At 56.7% G+C, this 8,880-nt stretch overlaps 2 protein-coding genes across 2 annotated transcripts; one reads left to right on the forward strand and one right to left on the reverse strand.

Moving 5' to 3' along the window:
* Window positions 1-920: 920 nt before the first annotated feature.
* Window positions 921-2,357, reverse strand: AURANDRAFT_38467 (hypothetical protein; the record flags this gene model as incomplete). Its single annotated transcript, XM_009041622.1, has 2 exons — window positions 921-2,091; window positions 2,141-2,357. 2 exons carry the CDS (start codon window positions 2,336-2,338, stop codon window positions 1,369-1,371), a joined length of 921 nt encoding a protein of 306 aa, XP_009039870.1.
* Window positions 2,358-4,038: 1,681 nt separating this feature from the next.
* On the forward strand, window positions 4,039-7,079 carry AURANDRAFT_66407 (hypothetical protein; the record flags this gene model as incomplete). Its single annotated transcript, XM_009041569.1, has 3 exons — window positions 4,039-4,251; window positions 4,434-5,795; window positions 5,871-7,079. 3 exons carry the CDS (start codon window positions 4,039-4,041, stop codon window positions 7,077-7,079), a joined length of 2,784 nt encoding a protein of 927 aa, XP_009039817.1.
* Window positions 7,080-8,880: the final 1,801 nt, after the last annotated feature.

An 8,880-nucleotide genomic window follows, 5' to 3' on the forward strand; every position in this document is an offset into this window, starting at 1 on the left:
GTAGCACCAGGCTCAGCGAGGTTGCACAGTCGCCGGACAGTGCACCTGCTGGATAGTAGTTTGACTGACGTCATAGCGACGTTAGAAAGCTAGTAAACTATCCTAACTTTCTAGTTGTGTTGCCAGGCACCCATGCATGCCTGCAGCACTTTGTGCGGCCGGGTCCTGTCCGTCGGCGCGTGTTTAGGGTCGTAAAAATTGGCTCGTTTAAGATCACTCAGCAAGGGACGCCACGCGCGAAACTGCAACCCGCGATGCAGTACCCACAGCCGCAGCGATATAACACCTCCGCCCTTGCCGCGCGGCACTTCCGAGGCGATATTGGCGACGCTAAGCGGCAGGCAGGGGCGTTGTAACACGAACAACAATTGCGCCGGCTCAATAGGCCGCGGCGCACTGCAGCAGTGCACGCGCACAGGAACTGCCATACCCTCAAATAAATGAAAAGTCGCACAAATTAGCCTAGGCTAGGTTCTACATGCAACCCAGCGCCGCGCGACGCGCCCACCGTGGCGTGATCGACTTCTGCTGCCTCTCGCTCGACATGGAGTGACTTTTCGAGACCGCTGGCCTCGGCTTCCACTGGCGAAGTGCTCTCGGTTTCTTCCACAGTGGCCCGGAACATGCCGAACGCAGCGTCAGATATCGTTCGACCATCGTTCAGCTCCCTCAATTATCATTTGTCCTAATCCCGAATAATGAACCGTTCGTTCTGTGTATGTTATTCCAATGTAATTGCACGTGTTTAATGATCGACTAATCGAATTTGGTTGATCCGTCTCACGCAACGACAATTAGGCTAGTCAGGAGGCGCGTCGGGAGGAAGTAGATCCCGGGATATATCGGGCAATGTAGGTATCTACCTATCTAGTTTGCAGTGAAGAGCTTACATTCCTTCCTTCACAAGGGGCTCTCTCTCTACTCAGTGAGCACTTACGCAAGGCACGGGGCACTTAAGCGCGCCCAGGGGGGCGCCGGGTCACGAGCTGAGTTCTGTTGGGTTTCTCATGTCCAGGACCGCCGTGCCTGAGCGCCGCCTGAGAGCCGTGCCTGTACCCCGCGCCCTTGGAACACCTCCTGAGCCCGAACTTGGTCAGGTCGAATTTCCCGCAGCCAGCCTGAGCGCACCGGACGGCCCAAGCTCAGGGGCTTGTAGTATTCAAGTCCAATCTCAAATCTGCGACTCAGAATCGATGCGGGATCCAACACCGATGACGCCCGTGTGCGTTGCTCGGATACGTATGTATCAGCCGAACCAGCGATGATCATGTCGCGGTCCTGCGTCCCACATGTGCGTTCTCACGAGCTCCCAAATAGAATCAACTCCTGACCAAGGATGCCTGTCTTTATGATGGCTCCGCGGGCGGACTACTCAATCAATCCACATAGTCGCAGCTGTGCCCTAAATTGTGAGACATTTGCTGCTAGCGCGGTGGTGTGCATCACCTCTGGATCTGAGGAAATGAGCATGATAGCCGTACTTCTCGTCAGGTTCTCAAACAAGGCAGTAACCCTGTGGTGCCGCACCAGCATTCCTTCGAAATGCGCTTGTACCTTGCGACAGCTCAATTTGAATTGCTTGATGATATTGGATATTTTCTCAAAACGATGAATATCACTATGGGGCATGAAGGTCGCATGTGCAATGACGAGAAAAGTTGTACTTTCAAAGAGCACCACTTCGTCAGTGCCGCAAAGGGCACAAAATGCATTCAAATTAGATTCCAGGAGTGCTGTGTTTGGAACCAGGGAGTAAACAATGTGAGACCAGGCTCGGTATAGAGTTTCATCCCAGATTGAAGTGCGGAAGAAACTAATTCGAAGCTGTCCACCAGTCTGAGAAAGAATGCTAGCCCGTTTATCCATAAATATTGATTCCCTGGCCTCGTCTTTGACAAGATCCATTTTGTGCACAAGCACATACACACGAGCATCTGGTGAGTGTTGCTCCAAGGCTTCCACTACATCAACATACTGAGAGAAATCGTTCCCTTCTTCTTCGCTCTCGATGTCAAAAACATAGATCAGCAGTTCTACAGAGCGAAATATATGGTCTCTCATGTGCTCGAGATAGTTGCGATAGAAGTCATCCTATGCATGCAGGCTTAATCAAGCTGGCGCAAGGTCATTATTTCCGAACCTGCCCGCCACAGTCCCAAAGATGCAAGTGCAGGTTACCAAGGAAGCGTACGTGCGAGTACTCGACATCGATTGTCGGCGAGAGTCGCATAGTGTCTCGCGCGAGATAATCTGCGAAAATAATCGACCTCATTGACGTCTTTCCCGATCCTGAGCGTCCCATCAACAGCACCTTCTTCGTCGATGGGAGCGCCGACATACTCGTCTCGACTGAAGCTCCTACTATAGTACTAGTAGAGTATCATCTCCGCTAGATGTCCGCTGGGGCAAAAGGCGCCTCGGCTCTAGTGCGCACCGGCGCGCACCTCAGCCCGGCGCCTCGGCGGAGCCCTTCCGCGCGCCCGCGAAGGCCCTCGGCGGTTCCGAGCCCGAGCCATACCTCCTGGCCCGCGGCTCCGCACTTCTTTTCGCAGCGCGAACCGTCTCGGGGCCCGCGCGCGACGCTTTCCAACGTGATTCGCGGCGGGTGCCGCCATCGCGCTGTGCACCGGCCGCGGGCCGCCTCGGGCCGCGCGCGACGCTTGGGAGGCCCTGTCGGACCTCGGACGACTGCAGCGCGGCGCTGAAACGGGTCGAGGCGGCGCGATCGCCATCAGGGGTCCGCGACATCGGCTCGGCGCCGGAGCGGCCGCCGCGGCCGCGGCCTCGCGCGCGCGCTCCGGGCGGCGAACGGGACGCGGGCCGCGTGGCGCGCGCTCTACGCGGGTCTCCGCGCCGCGGCGCCCGACGCCGACGTCGTCCCCCTCGTCGCCGGCGCCTGCGCCGACGTCGCGACGGTACCGCGGCTCGAGGACGCGGATCCTCTCGCGCCGCCGCTGCGGCAGCGTGTGGCCCAGCGCGCAGAGGCTCACCTGCGCCACGGGCCGCTCTTCGAGCGGCGCCGGCGACGCCGGCCAGCGCTTCGGCGCGCGGACCGGCGCCGCGCGGGCGCGCGGGAGCCTTGCGCGAGGCCGCGGCGCGGCTCAGATCGTCGTCCGCGCGACCTAATCTTGCGCGATAGCAGACTACCTCGGCTGAGGGGGGATTAGGCGTCGCGTGGCGCCCTAGCAGTGGCGCGCTGCACTCGTCTGGGCGCCCCAAGCCGCGCGTGCCGGCACCCGGCCCGGCCCGGGGCCGCTCCGGAAGGCGCTGGGGCGCGGGAATCGCCGCCCCGGACCCCTGGACGCCATCGCGACGCAGCGCGGCGACCCCGAAGCTCGAGAAGGCCGGCTTCTCCGCGCCGGGCTCTCCGGCCCTCGCGGCCGTTCTAGCGCCGGCGGCGACGACTTCGGCCGCGCGAGCGCCGCCGGCGTTCGCGAGCCTCCGGTCCCCGCCGGCGATGACGTCGAACGACGCGTTCCCGCGCCGCGCGTCGCTGCGGCGGACAGAGGCCGCGCGCGGCGGGCGCCCGCGGCGCCCGCGGACGACGTCGCCGACGCGCCGCGGGCTCCACCGGCGCGAACGTCGCGCGGCGAAGACACCTAGACGGCTCCGCGGCCGGCGCGTGAAGTGTGCCGAAAGATCCGACGGCCCCGAAGTCTGCGCGGCGCCGTCGGGCGGAGGTAGGCGGTGCCGCGCGCCGCGGCTGCGATCCCGTTACTCGACGCGTGCGCGCGCGTCGAGATGATCGCCGCCGCCGACACCGCTTGCCACCGACCTCGCCGGGGTCACGGCGGACCACCCGATAATCTCGGATCGGCTGGAGACGGCGCTGGCGCCGAGCACGCGCGGCAAGAGCCGCCATTGCCACTAATGATGCCGCCGGGCCTGGTAGGCTTGGCCGATATTTCCCACTAGCCTGCTAAAGGAAGCAGAGTAACCCCCTCCCTCAAGGGGGCCCCGGGCGGCGCTCAATTCAGTTAAGAGTGCCAGAATGAAGGCCGACGGGCCGCGCTTGGATGCCAGTGGCGCAGACGAAAAATGATGTCTCACATGGAACTGCTCGTGCTGCCCGATCTCATTCTAACCCTCAGGCTCGGACCGAACGAGAACCTTCTAAGACGAAGCTATGGTTCGACGTCTTTATCAGCCCACAGCCGCGCGATAATGCGGAATGATGCAACGATCCCAGCAGCTTCGTGCTCCGCTAGTGTGAGCCTGAAGCACATGCGCACTGGTGACCGAAGGAGGGTGGTGGGTGGGCCAGAAAAATAAGCCGCGCCACCCCGGGCCCCGGGGAAGCCGCGAGCTGGGGGAGGACCACCACAGCCAGCAGTTTTCTAGAGAGATAGAGATATTTGTACCTTCCTAGTGGCTCCCTGGTACAGAGCCACCCAGGATTCTTCCGCTTCCTGGCTAATCGAACAATTGTACAGGTTAAGACTTGTATCCCGCAATCTCAACGCGCGTTGCTCACTAAAATGGAGATGATGGATAGCCATCGATTGCCACCCAAGACAATCGATGAGTTGCAGAAGTCACGTGAGACCCGTGCGAATGATGCACTGGCAATGAAGGAGCAACAGCTGCGCATGCTGAATGATCAGAACGTACAATTGTTACGGAACTTGGACAGTGTCGAAGAGGACGCGAACGCCATTCAGCTTGAGAAAATTGCGGCCGAAAATGATAATCGTAAATTACGAGACGAAAACTTCCGCTTGTTGAGTCGGGCCCGCACAGCAGACGCCCAACTCTCGTCAATGAAAGCAGAAACTGTGGAAAAAGACAAACAACTCCGGGTGATCACTGATCAGAACTCAGAACTGTTGCGTTTGTTGGAAACGGAAGAAGCACAAAGCGCGAAGCTCAATGCAGAGAATCAAAATTATAGTAGTGAGTTAGATCTGTTGAAAGCGAAGTATGGAACACTCCTTGCGACTGCAAAGACTCACGAAGAAATGGCAAATCGCGCAGCACATGAAGGCCAGCTGCGCGCCGACGAAGTTCGCATCCTGCGCACTGAGATCGAACAATTGAAGCAGCAGAATCAAGAGCTCAAACTTAAAGCACAAGTGGAGCTGGAGGCACTGCATGAGCAATTACGTGTCCGCAAGGAAAAACAATATCAGCTGCTGGAAAAACTCCAAGCTCAAGATCGTGTGAAACGCCTTGCTGAGGATCAGGTCAGTAGCATGGAGGACAAGTTACGCCAGCTGCACGCGAAAAGTGTCGAACTAGATACACACCTTCAAGTGGAAACTCGGAATCGCCGAATGAAGGAAGAGAGCAACCGAAATTTAACAGCAGATCTCAATAATTTGATGGAAGAAATAAGGGAAGTTCGTAGTCGTTCCAATCGTGCCGACGCCGAGAGATTACGAATGGAGTCTGAAGCACGTGACAGCGGCGAACAGTTACGTGAAATGGCAGAAAAAGTCTTTCAGCTGCTAGAAAGGCTCAAACTCGCCGAGCTTGGGAAGACCCGTGCCATGGAAGAACTGTCCAAGAAAGAAGCAGAGACCGTGGCTTTGTCTAAGAAAAATGCACGTCTATTGAAGGAGGCTACAAAGGAGGGGCGTGGGCGGGTCAAGGCAGAACTAGACAAAAAAATCCTACAAGACCAGCTGAGGGCAATTAAAAAACACAACTCCGTGCTCGCCTCTCGCTGCCGTGAAGAAGTGCGGCTCAAATTGGAGGAGCGTGAAGAAAAGGGTGCTGCTGTGGAAAAAGTGAAAACATTTAGCGGTCGTCTTGGCTTCCTTCTGAACAAAATGCAGACGGACGAAGAAGCAAAAGTAGTTAGAACAGAAGAAATACGAAAGCTAGAAGTTCAGTTGAAAACTTCAAACGATCATCTTTCAAAGTTGCAGGTCAAACTGGATGATGCGAATGAGTCCAACCGAATCATAACTCAAGCAAGCAGAATAAAGGAGGAGGAGCTGGAAACCATGAAAACTCGCCTTGAGACGGTGCTAGAGAACCATCAGACTGCAGATGTGCCAGTACCTCACAATCAAATGAGATCATATGAAGACGGTCTCGGCGATGGTGATGATTTTCGCATTGGAGCTAATGGCCGCTTTTTGCTGGATGCAACAGCCACTGATTTGATACTTCTTAAGGGGAAAACATCACAGTTTCGTGCTTGGTTGGATGCCCGCGAGGTTAATAAGCTCTTAAAACGTGCTCAAAGTTGCTCAAACACCAAGGAAATGCTTATAGAGTTGCTTGCGCGATGCTATGGTATGATGATGGTTCAAGAAGAAATCAAATACAACTTGCAAAGCGAGATGGGTGGCCGCGAAGAACAAGTCGAGCATCTAGGGCGCAAATGCACGCTAATGCAGGAAAAGCTTGAATCGGAGGAAGAAGCAAAAAGACGAACACTTCTACGTTATGTTCATGCTGTGAAAAGTGCGGCACCAGGTAAAAACGGCGCCGAGAAGCAGATGCTAGCTTCCAAGGCACTCGGCACGATCCAACTTCCAGAGTCTGCAATTTCTGATGAAGAGCTTCACGCTATTGCTGCGCTGCTTCGATGTGATAACACAATCCAGGAGCTTACTCTGCGAAACAATATGATCACAGACGATGGCGCTCACGCTCTTGCGTCTGTTCTGGCTGGCAAGTCCAGTCTCACTTCGGTCGATCTACGTGGTAACATGATCACACACCATGGAATCCGAACTATTGCTGAGGCCCTCGAAAGAGCAGAACGAGTCCGACATGTCTATGTGCATGCGGGTGGCAAGGTCGAGGCACTGGGTGTCTGTCGATGGGGATCATTATCCAAGGAATCAAATGCCTCGGCAAATGTGGAAACAATATGTTGTGTTGATTGTCGCGACAACAAATTGTCGTTGGAATCTGACAATAATGCTGTTGCCGTGCATTCACCAGCCCAAAGCAATTCCAGCAAACCCTCGAAGCACCAACCCATCCAAGTTAAGGCGCACGCCCGCCATCGGGGACTCAACCTCTCCAAGTCGGGACGTGAAAAAGCGTGGTCTAGCACAGAGTCCGATACTGCAGTGACTCGCACCAACTCGCTCCCTAGAGTCGCGCGAGGTAACAAGTAAGCTGGGCCTGAACCGCTCAGGTGAGTGAACCCGGAATCCACCTTGATTCCGCCTCGATTCCGCCTGTTTTCCCGCCTCTTGGAGAACGGAACACCGGAATTAAGGCGGGATAGTGGCGGAACCGGGCGGCATTGACGGGCCACGGGCCGCGATTCGACCTCCATTTTCGGAGGCGGGATCCGGCCTTGTCCCGCCTCGTCCTGTCTCGTCCCGCCTCCATTCTGGTCTCCTTCCCGCTTCGTCACGCCGGGCGAGGCCGTCGGCCCCGTCTTTTTACTTCAACAAAGTAATGTTGAACACAAACCTGGCGACTTGCCGCCAGGCACCCAGCCGTCGCGCAGCCACGATGGGTTCTAGAAAGTTAGGATAGTTTACTAGCTCCCTAACGTCGCTATGACGTCAGTCAGACTACTATCCAGCAGGTGCACTGTCCGGCGACTGTGCAACCTCGCTGAGCCTGGTTCTCTCCCCCTCAAAGCAAGCGCGGAGGCGAAAGCGAAGAGAGAAGAGCGCGAAGCGAATAAAGAGAAGAGAAAAGGATGAAGCGAGGCTTCACAGGAGGCCGAGCGTCGGCCCACACCTAGAAAGTTAGGATAGTTTACTAGCTTCCTAACGTCGCTATGACGTCAGTCAGATAACTATCCAGCACTGGCTGTCTGATTGTTGGTTACTGTATATTTGGCCGGACAGGGAGGAGGCAACAGGTCTCATGGAAGACGTGGTCTCCAGTCCGGCCCCCTTGTTCCATATTTAAAAAAAAAAAAAAAGAAAGGGGAAAAATTATTTTCCCTCATTATGTTGCAGGAGTATGGCTGAGGTGGCTGCGCCATCCAAGCGCGGTCCGTCGGCCTTCATTCTGGCATCTTTAATTGAAACTGAGCTCAACCTCCCCTCGAGGGAGGATCTTACTTGCTTCCTTTAGCTCAGGCTAGTGGGAGATACGAAAGGCCAAGTGGACGGAAATTGCATTTACGGCAGTACAATATGTTTCCGGTAACGAGTTAGTGAGTTTGGACCTATCATCATCCAGCTAAATAAAACTGCTGGTTGTGGTGGTCCTCTCCCGGCTCGCCGCTTCCCCGGGGTCCGGGGTGGCGCGGCTTATAGCGCACGCTGCGCCTTCCCTGTAATTCGCAACTCGTAGAGTAAGAATTTGGGAAGCGTAGCGGAGCAGAAGTTTCCACTAATAGCACGGTGGTGTGTTCTGCGTCCGGGAGTTTAGAAAAAAACTCAGCGCGTCGCCATCGTAACCAAAATCGACGCGGTCTGGACCGACGTTTCAATTGGGGTATTCCTCAGGTGGGAAATATTCTACGTACGCTAACTCGCCGCTGGTGCCGCGCGCCGCGCGTGGGACCCCCCCTGGGGGCTTTCGAAACGAATCGAAACACCGTTTTCGCGCGTCAGCGCGCGCGTCTCGGCCAGAAGATTGGTTCGTAGGGTGTACCAAACCCATGCGGGCCCGGGCGCGGCGGGTCTGCGCCGTCGGGCGACGTGAGTCGCGCGCGATCGCGGCCGAGGTCGTCTCGGTGAAACGACCGCAGCCGGCGCGCCGCGCGCGCGAACAGATGAACGAAACTCGTAACCTCAACGATCGTTCGTCGAGCGCGAGCGGCTACGATGATGTGTGGTGTTCGTTCCGGGCTCTGCGGGGCGAGTTAGGCGGTGCCCGTGGGGCTCGACACCCGCGCCTTCGTGCGTGGCCGTCAGCGGTCTTCAAACCGCAGGCGTGCAGGCGCCGCAGCGCACGCACGACATCAAACACACGCACGATGTGACCTCGTACATCAAGTCTAACAAC

This window comes from Aureococcus anophagefferens (assembly GCF_000186865.1).
Source record: "Aureococcus anophagefferens unplaced genomic scaffold AURANscaffold_22, whole genome shotgun sequence".
NCBI lineage: Eukaryota > Pelagophyceae > Pelagomonadales > Pelagomonadaceae > Aureococcus > Aureococcus anophagefferens.